We start from the raw sequence: 15,472 nt of genomic DNA, 5'->3' as shown, positions 1-15,472 counted from the left end.
TTTTGTTTCATCAATACATACTCTAACTTTCGTCCATAGACGCCAAAGTGGTATCTTTTACCGTTTAGGCGACAGAACTGAAAAACCGATGACCACCCGCACGCTTCCCATAGGAAAATGTGATCTATTGTGGGCCTCATAACCGTGCGCTAAAGGCGGCAGTAATTTACACTCATTGTAAGTGTAACGCAGTAAACCATCCTTTCCTTTCCAGTCAGAAGAAGCTTTTCGTCAATCGGAGCACTCTCCATTGGTCTGTTGGGTGTTTTGTATGTCCTTTATTCGTAACCTTACTATTGAGACCAACAGTCTTTAATTGAAAACGACCCAAATTGTCCGATAATAAAAAAAATCCCCAGCAGACATATTTGAAACTTGAGTAAACTTAATAAAAACGTAACTTTTTCAATGATTTTTGCTTTAAAATCTAATGAATAGTAACGTTCGTTATTGTCGACGGATCCCTTTAAAAACTATTAGTAGCGAGTACTAAAAAAATTTTTGGTTGAGATACTTCATTTTACAGAAATCGTAGGCAGTTTTCGCAATTTCCAAGCTCAAATAATTATTTCAGACTAACTTCAACTCTTCTCGAATGTTTCCAAATATGTTTTTGAAATTAATTAAAAAAATTTCAACTGTGAACTTTGGTATAGGGGAAGATCCCCCAGTACCGGACATCGTCGAAAAATTGAAAAAGTACGGTCCAATCATGATAGTGTATTGAAGAAAAGAAACCCCATATGGAGAGCAATATTTGCGTAAAAACTTTACATGCTTGAAATATGCAATACAATAATAATTTGGAAGTATGAATGTATTTTGTATCATGTTTGAACTAAATTTGTGCAAACTTCAAAATTGGTATAGTACCTGCTGTCCCCCAGCTTTGGACAGCTTGATTTATTACATTCTATTGTTGTAATCCTTGCGAGTTTGACTGGAATCCTTGGGATTCTGACTGAAATCGTTTTAATTCGGAATGCTGAAGATTACTTATTTCTATCCAAAATCCAAAAATAAACAGTCGACGACGCAAAAAATCCGGTTGTAATCACAAAAATTCCAGTCGGAAACCCAAAAATTCCAGTCGGAAATTCAAGGATTCCTGTCCTATTCGTTAATATTTCAGTCGGATTAACAAAGATTCCAGTCGAATTTCCAAGAACTTCAGTCGAATTCGCAAATATTCCAGTACGATTCGTAGGAATTCGGATTCGGAAGTATTTCGGTCGAATTCACAAGGATTTCAGTTGGATTCACAAATATCCCAGTCTGTTTTGTCAGGATCCAGACGGATTTACAAGGATTCCGGTCAGATTCCCGAGGATTCCTGTCGGATTTGCTAGGATTTCAGTAGAACTCACAAGGATTCCATTCAGATTCGCAAGGGCTCCTCTTGGATTTTCAAGAATTTTAGTCATATTTACAATGAACCTAGTCGGGCTCGCAAGGACTCCAGTTGGATTTGCAAGGGTTCAACTCATGTTCGTAAGAATTCCAGTCGGATTTACCCGGATTACAGTCAGATTCGCAAAAATTCTTGTCAGATTCACGAGGTTTCCACACGATTCGAAAGTATTTGATTTGAATTCACAACGATTTCAGTTGGATTCACAAATATCCCAGTCTGATTTATCAGGATGTATACGGATTCATAACGATTCCGGTCCGATTCGCAAGCATTCATAACTGGTTTGCAAGGATTCCAGTCAGATCCGCTAGGATTCCTCTCGGATTTGTAAGAATTTCAGTCATATTTACAACGAACCCAGTCGGATTCACAAGGATTTCACTCAGGTTTGCAAGGATTCCAGTCAGATTCTCAAAAATTTCAGTCGGATTCCAGTTAGATTCAGAAGGATTCCAATCTTATTCTCAAATAATTTCGGTTGAAATCACAAGTATTTCAGTCGTATTCGCAAGGATTCCAATTGGATTTGCAAGGATTCTACTCATATTCGTAAGGATTCCAGCCGGATTTACCAGGATTCCAGTCAGATTCGCAAAAATTCTTGTCAGATTCACGAGGATTCCACACGGATTTGAAAGTATTCCATTGGAATTCACAAGACTTTCAGTTGGGTTTACAAATATCCCAGTCTGATTTATCAGGATCCTGATTCGCAAGGATTCCAGTCGGGTTTGCAAAGATTTCAGTTGGGTTCTCAAAAATTTCAGTCGGATTCGCAAAGAATTTCAGTTGGATTCACAAATTTCCCAGCCTGATTTTGTCAATATCCGGATGGATTCACAAGGGTTCCAGTCAGATTCACAAGGATTCCTCTCGGATTTGCAAGGATTTCAGTCATATTTACAATGAGCCCAGTCTGATTCGCAAGGATTTCAGTCGGGTTTGCTAGGATTCCAATCGGAGTCTCAAAAAATTCAATCGGATTCCAGTCTGATTCACTAGGATTCTAGTCGTATTCGCAAATAATTTCAGTTGGATTCACAGATTTCCTAGTCGGATTCGTCAAGATCCAGACGGATCCACAAGGATTGCAGTCAGATTTCCAAGGATTATAGTAGGATTCACAAGAATTCCTGTCGGATTCACGCGTATTCTAGTCAGATCCGCAAGGATTTGGGTATGCAAGGATTCCAGTCGGATCCTCAAAAAAAATAAAAAATAAAGTCGTATTCCAGGCAGATTCACTAGGAATCTAGTTGTATCCGCAAAGAATTTCAGTTGGATTTACAGATTTCCCAGTCTGCTTGACTTGCAGCGTGACATAATTTATGCATACCCTCTAACAAGTATTGTAGTCAGATTCGCAAGGATTCCTCTCGGATTTGCAAGGATTTCAGTCATATTTACAATAAACCCAGTCGGATACGTAAAGATTCCAGTCGGATTCTCAAAAATTTCAGCCGGATTATAGTCAGTTTCAAAAGGATTCCAATCGTATTCGCAATGATGTTCAGTTGGATTCACAAATTTCCCAGTCTGATTTTCAGACAGATTTACAAGGGTTCCAGTCAGATTCGCAAGGATTCCAGTTAAATTCGCAAGGATTCCTGTCGGATTTGCAAGAATTTTAGTCGGATTCTCAAAAAATTCAGTTGGATTCTCAAAAAAATCAGTCGGATTCTTGTCAGATTCACTAGGATTCTAGACGTATATTCTGGAAGAATTTCAGTTGGATTCACAGATTCCAGATGGATTCATAAGTATTCCAGTTTGATTTCCAAGGATTCCAGTCGGATTTACAATAATTTTAGTCGGATTTACGAATATTCCAGCAAGATTCGTGTTTGCAAGGATTTCAATCATATTTACAATGAACCTAGTCGAATTCGCCAGGATTTAAGTCGGGTTTGCAAGGATTCCAGTCCGATTCTCAAAAATTGCAGTCAGATTCCAATCCGATTCACAAGAATTCCAGTCCTATTCGCAAGGTTTCCAGTCGGAATCCCAAAGATTCTAGAGCAACCCGTACAATTCCTACTGGAATCCCAAAGTTTCTAGAGAATTTCCAAATATTCGTACCGAAATACCAGAGATTGATTGGTATCAAAATCACAAGATTTCCAAGAGGATTGCAATGATTCCCACAGAAATCCTGAAGTATCTCAATTTTGAAGATTCAGCACCAGAATATCATAAATATGCCAACAGAATTTCCAACTCGATGTGGAAATTGTACCCTGTACAAATATGAATTCGAGTCGCTGTAAATGTGCAGCAGTGGGAGATCGAGTGAGCTCTGATCATCTCGCTTCGCTCGCTATCCGACTAATCAGGAAGCTTAACCCTTTCCTTGGAAGATCATTCTAGATTTGAATGGCGAATGAAGATACGCTTGATTGCACCTAGCGTGACATTATATGATGTTTGCTTGCAGAAACCGTTATAAGTGAATGAAATATTTATTGAGCACGCTGGTTTCCGATCAATGGTTACACACGTTTATGATGTAGCGCAGTCGTCGTCTACATTAGTCAAAATCAACGTCGCAGACTTCCTCTTTCTCATCAGTCAACGGATGATTTGTACGACAACTACCGAATCAACGTAACGTAACTACCAACCGCCGGAGCCAACATGCCCATAAGTTCGCCACTTTTTAACGAATCCATGAATGAATCAAATGCTGTAAAGGACCCCATAACGGGCAGTAGTCTTTTTTCCTCGTCCCGCTAGCAAACAGCCAACCAGGTGTGACTGCCTGAAATGACCACGTCTGCCACCAGTGGCTAAACGATACCAGCTAAATACCAGTCAAGAGACGATTTACTTACCTACAGAGGCACCTATATGCATTAAATCACATCTTAACCATAAAGCCTGGTTCTTGTATGGCGAAAAATGCAAAACTAGTTTCGGTTTTTCAAGACGCGTTTTCGGTTTGGGGACAGGTATCACTATGACGAGCAATCAATGTTTCTAACCACGTTCGATTAGCAGCCACCCCTCGCACCATCCTGATCACATGCGATTATGTGTCTTGTAGACTTGGCTTACACCATGACTTGCTGGACGAGTGAGTGAGTACATGACCGCATCAATGCAGCTATAGCGCTGATGGTGCCATCTAATGCCACCTCCAACCAAATGTGCTTGCCTTCACGTGCGCGACTTTGATTCCAATGACAACCGTGGCTAAGTGTGATTCATTCTTCAAAATCAATTGACACTAAATTTGCGCTATTTGGGTATTTTGCTGATATTTTGATAACGTTTCCTTCTGGAGCATTCTTTGGCAGCTTTCAGAATAAATCCTTCTCGAACTACTGACAAGATCTTCCTATAGAGAAAGTCTTGACGGTTTTTTCTCGACGAACTTCGATTTCCAAATCTTTGGTGAATCCCAAATGTGATTATTGAATAATTTCACTCAAGATTCTTGGAAAATACACCACACCGTCTTCTATCGTAGGTGACATTGGGCAACTTGAAAAGAACACCCGGTATACCGGTTTCATTTAATGAAAAGTTTCGTCCAATTGAACCTGAATTCGAACTCACGGTTTCTGGCAGTCACAGTACACGGATACCCGCAAGATCACAATGCTCACTGGTACTGAATTCAAATGCCAATAATTTAGATTGAGCTTTACATAACTTATCAGCTTTCTCAATAAGTCCAGCGTTATCCGTTCGGATTGGACAATTGTTATCAGATTCAGTTCTCAGTGATGACACCTGGAGCGGTTGAAAGGATTTCTTATAAGAACTTGGATTGTTACCTGTGCAATTGTCAGGTAGATTCCTGGGAATACACTTCACAAATATTCCCGGAAGCGAATTAAATATTTTGAGTAGTTTTTATCAGAGATCCATGTTAGCTTATTTTGTAAAGTTTGTAGCTACTGAGTATTGCTAATATGGGATATCATTGATCGTCCATGAAAAGAACACCGTAACTAACTGGAAGAGCGGATTCCAGGTCTCTGAAGCGGAAAATAAATGCCAAACTCTTACAGATCATATACTTTTTGAGTGAGGTTAAAATTTAAAACTTTATAAACTTCGGAATACGCCTGGAGGTAGGTAATTTCCTAATGAATTTCTACATTCTTTACAGTAATTCGCTAAATTTGATAAATTATGACAACAAAATTGTTTTCAAATATTCAACTTTTGATAAAAAAAATGCTTATCTGACTCATGAAAGGCTTGCATTTTCAGCATGATTTTCGGTAAGCTTGATCATAATAGTGCAAATCATTTCTTTAATAAGTTGTAATTTTTTTCGCATAAACTAAACATTTTTTTCCGGACACCAGTTTCGAGTTTAGGACAGTTTGGTGGATACATGTTTTTGGGCACACACACAGTCCTTATATTTGAAATGTGCCCCGACAAACTGAAGGCGATAGTGGACGGTCTCTTTCCTACGCATGCTCCCACCGCGTGGCCGCCCCCACCGTACGCTGACGTAGATGAAGAAAATGCCGGTATCCAAGTGTCTAACGCCGAGCTGATAACGATTGCGAAAGGACTGAAGCTGAACAAAGCTCCCGGATCAGATGGTATCCCTAACGTAGCGCTAAGGGCAGCAATCTTGGCGTTCCCAGACATATTCAGGACAGTGTTGCAAATGTGTCTAGCGCAAGGCTGCTTCCCAGACAGATAGAAGGTACAGAAGCTGGTGTTGCTGCCAAAACCGGGAAAACCGCCAGGAGATCCTGCTTCATATAGACCTACTTGCTGGATACTCAAACTTCTGGAGAAGGTCATCCTCGGCAGGCTGACGATCTACACGGAAGGCGAGAACGGATTGTCGAAACGGCAGTTCGGATTCCGTAAAAAGACTTCGACGGTGGATGCTCTTCGGGCAGTCATCGCGTGCGCGGAGAAAGCGTCCAAGCAGAAGAGGATCGATCACATCTCATCTTCTGCTTGGACGCTGCGCAGTGGTAACAATAGACGTCAAGAACGCGTTCAACAGTGCCAGTTGGCAGGCTATCGCCGCAGCCCTACACAGAATGCGTAAAGTTCTGCAAAGTTACTTTCAGAACCAGGGACGGATGTCAATGGAAGTCACGGTGGGAGTTCCACAGGGATCCATACTTGGTCCAACACTGTGGAACATGATGTACGACGGAGTGCTAACCTTGTCACTGCCAAATGGAGTCGAGATCGTCGGGTTCGCAGATGACGTCGTTCTTGCGGTAACTGGCGAGATTGCGGAGGAGGTACAGATGCTGATGGTGGAATTGCTAGACGCCATTGAAATGTGGATGACTGGAGTCAAGCTGCAGTTGGCTCATCACAAAACGGAAATGGTGCTGGTCAGCAACTGCAAGGCGGTTCAGCAGTTGAAGATCAACGTCGGAGGGTACCTAATCCCATAGAAACGCACTCAAAAGCCCCTTGGAGTAATGGTCGACGACAGGCTAAACTTCAACAGCCACGTAGACTATGCCTACGAAAAAGCAGCGAAAGCTGCTAACACTGTAGCTAGGATCACGCCTAAATCTTCCGATTATGAAAATATAGACCTAATACTGATCTCTAGCGAGGAAAAATCCAATGTACATTCGATTTTTACAATCATCTGGTTCAGACATAGCGTGACACTAGGATTGTGAGGAATACCATTAGGTTGGACACAATTGCCAGGTAGCAGCAGGAGTGGAATAACTCGGAGAATGAAAGCTGGACCCACAGGCTCATTCCAAACGTGTCGGTGTGGATGACCAGAAAACATGGGGAAGTTAACTTCTTCCTGATCCAGTTTCTGTCAGGCCATGGATGCTTCCGGAAATATCTGCACAGATTCGGACACGCAGAATCCCCACATTGACCGGCCTGTCCAAATATCAAGGAGATGCCGGAGCATGTTATATTCGACTGCCCTCGATTTAGGGATATACGAAGCGAGATGATGCCAGAAACCGCAAGCGTCCCAAATCCGGACAACATCGTGCAGAACATGTGCCAGCATGAAAGCACTTGGAATGCGGTGAGCAGGGGAATAATGGCGATTATGTCGCTGCTGCAAAGGAGATGACGAGAAGACCAGAGAGCTCCGGGTCGCGATCGGAGTAGGCTAGATCCTCCGTCGGGGACTAGACCGAGTAGAGCGGGCGTAGCGTAGTATCGGTTAAAAGTCGTCGGGGTGCCTGCAAACCGGAAGTCATCCTCCAACCGGAATTGCAGAACCGACCCTGGCACTTGGCCGTCCAACACCGAGTCGGAGTAGGCTGAGTCCAACGCTGGGGTCCAGCTGAGTAATTCGCGAAACAGCACCGGAAATGGTCGTCGGGCGCCTGTGAACGAGAAATATCTAATCGCAGGACCGACCCCGGCATCTGCCCGGCCCGCTCCGGAGTAGGCTTAGTCCACCGTCGGGGACAATTCGAGTAGATAGCGTTGTGCACCGGCAAAAGGTCGTCGGGGCGCCTGTGAACCGAAAGTTTCCCTCCACCGGAATCACAGGACCGACCTCGGAGCTGCCCGGATAGCATCGGTTCGGGAGATCTTCCGCCGTCGGGGAAATCTTCGTCGGAGTAGGTTAGATCCACCAACGAGGACTACTCTGAGTAGTACGAAGCGTATCACCGGCTTGAGTCGTCAAAGCGCCAGTGAACCGGAAGCCATCCTCCAACCGAAATCACTGGACCGACCTCGGCATCCAACTGGTCAATCAGGAGAGCTCGAACAGCAGCAGCCAACTAGTCGTCGTAGAGCAACGAAGTACACATAAGCGTCCAGAAGATGTTCAACAGGGCTCTGACGCGAGGCCAGCTCAAAGGAAGTATGCGTCGTCGCTTTTTGAAGCTTGTTTGTACCCTACTATAAATAAAAAAAAAAAAAACAAGTCTTTATATTTAGCTGCATATCACTTATGCTCGGTTTTCAAGTAGTGACATGAAGTAGTGATAGTAGTGACTAAAGAATGGTTCCTTACCAGTGAAATATCAACTGCTCAAATGCACTTTGATGTAGGTTTCTTCATCAATTAAGTAGCACCGTTATTCCGTCAGTAACCGCGTGTACAGTTTTCGGGCATGCGTTGACAATAGTTTGCTGGTATCCGTTCCGATTTAGGAATTTATGTATCTTGTATGTTTTCAATACTGTGCAATGTTTTAAAGAAACTCTGTAATATTTCTTGGAGTAAATTTTTGGAGATACTTTTGGAGGAATCACTGAATGAATAACAAACTATAAATTCTTGTGAATTTTCCGGAGGAGTTGCTCTAAGAATATCATGAGAAGCTCTTGTGGTATCTTCTTGAGAAATTCATGGAGGAATCCTTGGATTTCGGCCTCCGTCAGAAACTCATGCAAAAGATTCTCCACAAAGTAGGAGAATCTGCTGTATGGATTCCTGATGGAATCTTTGAAATAATTACTAAGGATTCTTGAAACAGTCTCTTAAAAATCCTTTGGGAAACTTTTTGAGAACTCACTTGATGAATTCACGAAAGAATTCTTGGATAAATTTTAAAGGGAAGCTCAAAAGGAATATCTGGAAAAAAAAAAATGCTGGGTGAACATTTTGAACAACGCATTATATGATAACTGCATTCCTCAGGACTAGTAGCGGTCAGAAAGCAAAATAATAGTGACTTTAGTGACCAAAACGATCAAAAAAGTGATTAAATAGTGACCTATACGTGACTTCAACTGACCGTTTGAATAAATAAATTATTGAAAAGCACCATATCACTCAGTGGCGACTCGTAACCTCACGTTTTATATGATAAACAACTCAGAAAAATACTTATTTTTTATTCTTAGATTATTATTTATTATTTAAATCGCATATTTGTTGCTTACATTAATGAACAGGTGGATTTGACGGAAATAGTCACTATTGGTTGTTATTCCAAAGGCTCATCTTACGGAGAAGTTTCGATGATGTTCTTACAGAAAGCGGTTTTATGATTCCTTCGATAGTCGTAGATTACTGCAGAAAATTTACTAATAACTTATTCAGGAGATTTGTCAGATATTGGTCCTGGTTTTCATCAAAATAATTAAAATAATTCGGTAAAAAAATCATCCCAAATTTGCTTTACATGTTTTGTCAGAATCTTCTCCAAAACTTTTCCCAACAAATTTTTACATTTCTCGTTGGAAATGTCTACGGAATATTCTTCTAATAGTGTATTTAGTGACGTTTTGTTGGAAATAGTGACTTTTTAGTGACCACGACGAAAAAAGTGACTTGCTACCAGCCCTGCATGTCTTGAGGAATATGGTGAATATGAATATGATGAAACAAAATGGGGATGGTACACAAATTATGTCACGCTAAATTTCAACTTTTTCGAACCCCCCACTCCCCCTGTAACTGATGTTACATGGAACCCATCAAAGGTTTATGAGAAGAATCTTGAAAGAATCCTAAAAGATAATTCTGTAGGCTCCTTAGAAGAATTTTCTTGAAAAATTCTTACATGTCTTGTAAGGGAACATTTACAGCATTACTATAATAATTTATTGACAATTTCTAGGTGATCTTCCTGTAGAATTCCAGTCGTGTTCTCTAGTAGTGATCTTCTTTCAAAGCATTTCAAAGAATTTTTAGGAACTTATTGAAATTTCGCTAAAAGTTATCATGAGGAGCTCCTGAATCAATAACTGACAAATCCTAGAAATACTTTTAGTGGTATTCTCATAGGGTCCCTTACAGAATTTCTATCCTGAAATTGAATTGGGAGGAATATCCTCTTGCTCTTTAACATATTGTATTCTCCACTAGAAACTTGCATAGATGGTTTGATAGATATTGATAAAGATTTCAATAAAATGTTCTGGATGTATAGAGATAAATTTTTTACAAAATTAAGCTAAATCGGCGGTGTCCCTTCAGTTATATAAAGTACATAATCATGAGCACACAATTTTTTGACTTTCTTAAAATTCGCGCACATATATTTTTTAAATTGTAAAATTGAATAACGGTACAAGAAGCATAGCTTTTTCTGTGTTTTAATTTGAAAAAAAAAACTTGATTCCTTAATGTGTAGGGAGCCAGATCCTATTCTTGGCACTTTTGATTCACTTGGGCAGTGGGGTTTTTTGAAAGCTGCAAAGCTCATGTTTGGCCACAAGATGCGTCGTACTGAAGCGCTTCTTACTGCAAAGTTTCAGAAATTTCGGCCGAGAAAAACCCCCCATGCCAAAGTGAATCATGGAGGTGCCCAAGTGGTTCTGCACCCTACTTATATGAGATTGTGCCTTGGCTAATGGCTGAGTTGAATCTCTTATATGGATACTGTAGGGTTACTTACTAGATTTAACCTCGACTGACCTTCGTATTCTTTTTCCTTTCTCCCCTCCCGCAGAAAAGCGATCATGGTTGTACCGGAAGCTCAACACCGGCGGAATCAACCGGGACGATCCGGACAACCCCGTCGATAACAAGGAGCACTTGCTGATGAAGTTCTTCCGCGACACGGTGGCCAGCATCCTGAACAAGGGCTGGGTCAAGGCGTTCATCATTGTGATCTTTGCCGCGTACCTGGGCGGAGCCTGCTTCGGACTGACCAAGATCAAGGAAGGTCTCGAGCGGCGCAAACTCTCGAAGGCGGACTCGTACTCGGTGAAGTTCTTCGACCTGGAGGACGACTACTATCGGGAGTTTCCCTACCGGATCCAGGTGATCATAACCGGCCAGTTAAACTACTCCGATCCGGAAACGCAGATGCAGATCGAGGATTTGATGCAATCTTTGGAAAACACGTCGTACATCAGTTCACCACTGTACAGCGAATCATGGCTGCGATCGTTCGTTGCGTACGTCGACCGAAACAATGACTACTTAAATCTTACCCTGGACAGTGAGGAGGCATTCATTAAGGCTCTGAAGGATGTAAGTACAGTAATTTTAACCATTACGAATAGATATTGATCACTTCTTACGGTTTTAGATTTGGCTGTTCCCAGCGAATCCGTTTTCACTGGACGTGAAATTCAGCGACGATGGCAAAAGGATCGAGGCTTCCCGTTTCATGGTGCAGGCCGTTAACATTACCGACACCAATCACGAGAAGATCATGGTGAAGGATTTGCGGGATATTTGTAAGGCATCACCACTCAATGCGACCGTGTTCCATCCGTACTTCGTGTTCTTCGATCAGTTCGAACTGGTTCGTCCGACGTCGATTCAGTCGATGGTGGTCGGAGCACTGATCATGATGTTGATATCGTTCATTTTTATACCGAATTTCTTGTGCTCACTATGGGTCGCGTTTTCGATCGTAAGTATCGAGCTGGGAGTGGCAGGATACATGAGTCTTTGGGATGTGAATTTGGATTCGATTTCAATGATCAACCTGATTATGTGTATTGGGTTTTCGGTAGACTTCACGGCACACATTTGCTACACTTACATGTCAAGTAAAGCACGCACGCCTGATGAGCGGGTACGGGAAGCCTTGTACGGGTTGGGAATGCCGATCATGCAGGGAAGTGTCAGTACGATCTTAGGCGTGATAGCACTACTGCTTGCGGACAGCTATATATTTTTGGTGTTCTTCAAAATGGTGTTCCTGGTCATCTTCTTCGGAGCAATGCATGGCTTGTTCCTGTTACCGGTGCTTTTGTCGTTGTTCGGGCCTGGATCGTGTAGTACGTATCCAGAAGATGATCTGAAGCTGTCTTCTGTTGAAAAGTCCTACCCACATCCGTACTGCATATCGCATCCCCAACTAGCGTTGACCGGAGCGTTTGGAAGTAAAACCTTCCTAGGAGCACCTTACAAAGCGTACGGAGATGAGAAAGATCTAGGACTGGGAACTTCTGGGGAAGACTCCAGTGAGAGTTCAAGTAGCAAATCTCAGCGGAGACAAGCGATCGAGGATGAAAATACCAGGAGACGGTACGAGGAAGGATGGCGTAGATCTTCACATAATTTGACTGGACAGAGCCAATTCCAGCCAGTGCTAGATCTGTACGGACAGGATGCCGTTTGGGCGAAGCCAGCAGGCAAGCTACCGTTGAATATCGGTTCCAGTCGGTATGGGTACGACGATATGTTGAACATTGCTCAAGGTCAAACAGCAACAAAGAAGAAATTCGATTTTGACCCCGATCGCGAGCGCGATCGCAGGAAGTCGGAGGAGAACCGACCGCGCAAAGCTCGCTACGAAGACAACCGAACGTTTGAAGACGATGAAGCCGTGGAAGAGGAATACCAACACACGAACCGGTACTACATGTACGATACCAGCCACGTGAAACGTCTATCTAACGATAGTCATAATAGTGGCAGTGATAGCAATAATAGCAATAATCGTCGAAAATATTCCGATGAGAGTGATAAAGACAAACATCGACGATACAGCGATGAGCGTCGACCCAGGAAATTCACCCCACCGGAGGGAATCTACAAGCAGAACCCACATCGTTCGTCCTCGCAGCACAATTTGTACTATCCTAGACAACCACCACAGCGGACTTCCTCCCAGAGCAGTCTACACCAGCTGCGGCACATGGGTGACATGAGATTTCCTTGAACGCTAGGCCCTAGCCTGAGCTGTGTATTATGTGTAATTGTATTGAGAACCGGTAGCAGCGGGTGGATCTGTGTTTAGCAACCTATAACTTTAAGTAGGCAAATCAATGACTTTGAAACACACCCCAACTCCACAAATCCCCTTTCCTACCTTAATCCTGAGTCTGAACCTTCTCATCCCCTTCCACGTTATTTTTTGCTCAAATGTTCATTAGCTGTGTAAGTACTGTGTAAGAAATATCGACCACTTCTAAATGTAATTACGACGACTGGTGCGACCTCTGTCCAAAACTAGGTGGTCGCACACCCCTAACTCCGTAGCTGTGTAAATTTAAGCTTCGATCCCGCACTCCCTAGCGACCTAAAATACCTATTATAGAAAACCGAAAACCAGAAAAATCTCTTGGCCATCCCATTGAAGACAGCCTTAAGAACCTGTGTATTATATTAGCGGAAGAAGGTGAAAGTGTGAATTTATTATATTAAAGTACATATTAGAAGTGAATGCAAGCGTACTAACTAACATGTGTGAGCGAGTGTTTGGTGAGTGAGATCTGATTATATTTTTGAAAACGTTTATTATCTATATGTAATTTTCACACGATAACTGATGTTCGCGCCCTCATCTAACTTAAAATCTTTATAAAATATATGTAAAGCTAAATATTAATTGTTAAACTACAAGGAAAACCAGAGAAACAGAGAGTGTTATTTAATTAGAACCGTAGAAGGTCGTAAAGGATGAGAAAAACGTGAAATGAAAAATATATTTTGGTACGTGGATCGACGATGGAACGTATAGTGGGAAATGACTATATCCACTGTTACTTAGAATTAAGTGAAAACAAAACACCATCCAAGGAAAATTTTTGATTGTACTAGAGTTCGATGTTCTCGTGTCTCTATGCTTGCTGCACGAATAATGGCGAAGCTCGAGAACGAATGGAAAATCGGTGGGATGAAGAACTGCAACCTCCTACCGGTAGGTGCATACAATATCTAAGGGACCTATCTTGGGTAAAACTAGAGCAATATACAACAGACTAATTTAAAACTGAGGCCAATAAATTTTGTATGAAAATAAGGTAAGGCTTTGCTATGAATACATATTCGAAACGCCCTGCAACATCATTACCATGACTCTCTTGATGCGAAGTCTTACAAGATCGCAACAGTATCACATAGATCCCAAAATTATCTCGATTCAGATTCCCACATGATGTAAATTTCGTTCCACTTGATCCTTCTACCCAGCTCGCTGACCTCTGTGTTTCATACTACTCGAAGAAAAGGTATTTTGTGTTCGAAAAAGCCAATGCTATATGCGAAGCATACAAACTAACTGAATCTGTTGAAAATTGTTAAACCCGACATTATACATGACACATTTAAATCGAGCTTTTATATATTGCTGATCCATGTAGCTCCCCTTTAAATTTTAAATGGCCTTCGATGTTAGACAGCAGTAGTGAATTTGACAAAGTGCCTCGTATGCAATAATGTGATCGTAAGGTAATTGACGTATTTCAGTAGTTCGCTCAATAGTTGATCCACTCCAGCAACCTCATTGTTTTTTCATTGAATAATCTTCCTTTCTACCCTCCGCAGATCTGGCAGTCTCTCGTCCTCTCGAAATTATTTCCGCGTCACTTCGCTACTGACTACATCATGTCAGAGTTCGTCGTAGTGCAGTTAAATTCATTTGTGAAAAGAACCTGGTCTATGTTGCCACGATATCATCATTTCCAGAAGCTTTACTTTCATTGTTTACAATGGCGCGACGAATAACGAGTAGTATTTTCAGATTTATCAAATGTTAGTAGATGAACCTACTCAACGCAAGTTTTTTTTTTTTTTTTTTTTTTTTTGTCGGTAGCGATAGGGGTAGTACTGGCACTCTTAATCTGCCCTAAGCTCCTTCCCAGCTTTTGCTTTTATAAGTCTCTATTGCGTTCATCACACAGACGTTCCTAAGCAATGTTGCTCAAATGGTCACTGGGTACCCTAGCAGCAATCAGCCCTTGCCGTAGTTTTGCAGTCTAGTACTTTAGACTACTATCAAACTATGATAAGGCCTGAGATGCTACTAGAGTGGTTAAAGTGAAGAACGAAATAGTTTCATTAAACGGTCCTCATTCCCCATTTCATTTCATCACTCACTATCGTCACTTTTATTTTCGACACTATCACGTATTTCACCGATTATCACTCATCAACTTTCGTAATACACTTCAGATATACTTTCCATTATATCACTTTTCACATCACACCATTTTCATATAAATTCATTGTTATTAGCATTTACCATCTGTTAGCATTACTAAGTAATTGAAAGATATTCAATTTAAATGTTTCATTATTTTTGTTGCTGTAGAGTCATTACTATTCAAACTACAATTTAGCACTATCAACAAAGTTACAGTAAAACAAAATCACTTCGATCCATTTTCTGCACTCGCTGTCATTATTAACACTTTTATCATGCATGTTTGAAGAACTAGGCAATAATGTTAATATTCAGTGAAATGATTGCAAAATGTATTATGTTC

The 15,472-nt window shown here is 41.5% G+C and overlaps 1 protein-coding gene across 1 annotated transcript in view; it reads left to right on the top strand.

Annotated features, from left to right (window-relative positions):
* LOC5569794 (patched domain-containing protein 3) overlaps positions 1-14,007 on the top strand; it is a 324,648-nt gene extending 310,641 nt beyond the window's left edge. The window contains exons 8-9 of the mRNA XM_021848595.1: positions 10,753-11,279; positions 11,338-14,007. Coding sequence (XP_021704287.1) covers positions 10,753-11,279; positions 11,338-12,924 — 2,114 coding nt within the window. The 3' untranslated portion in view covers positions 12,925-14,007. The remainder of the gene's footprint in view (positions 1-10,752; positions 11,280-11,337) is intronic.
* Positions 14,008-15,472: the final 1,465 nt, after the last annotated feature.

This window comes from Aedes aegypti, chromosome 3 (assembly GCF_002204515.2).
Source record: "Aedes aegypti strain LVP_AGWG chromosome 3, AaegL5.0 Primary Assembly, whole genome shotgun sequence".
NCBI lineage: Eukaryota > Metazoa > Arthropoda > Insecta > Diptera > Culicidae > Aedes > Aedes aegypti.
The sequence above is the reverse complement of the archived record's forward strand: the minus strand, read 5'-3'. Positions and strand labels throughout refer to the sequence as shown.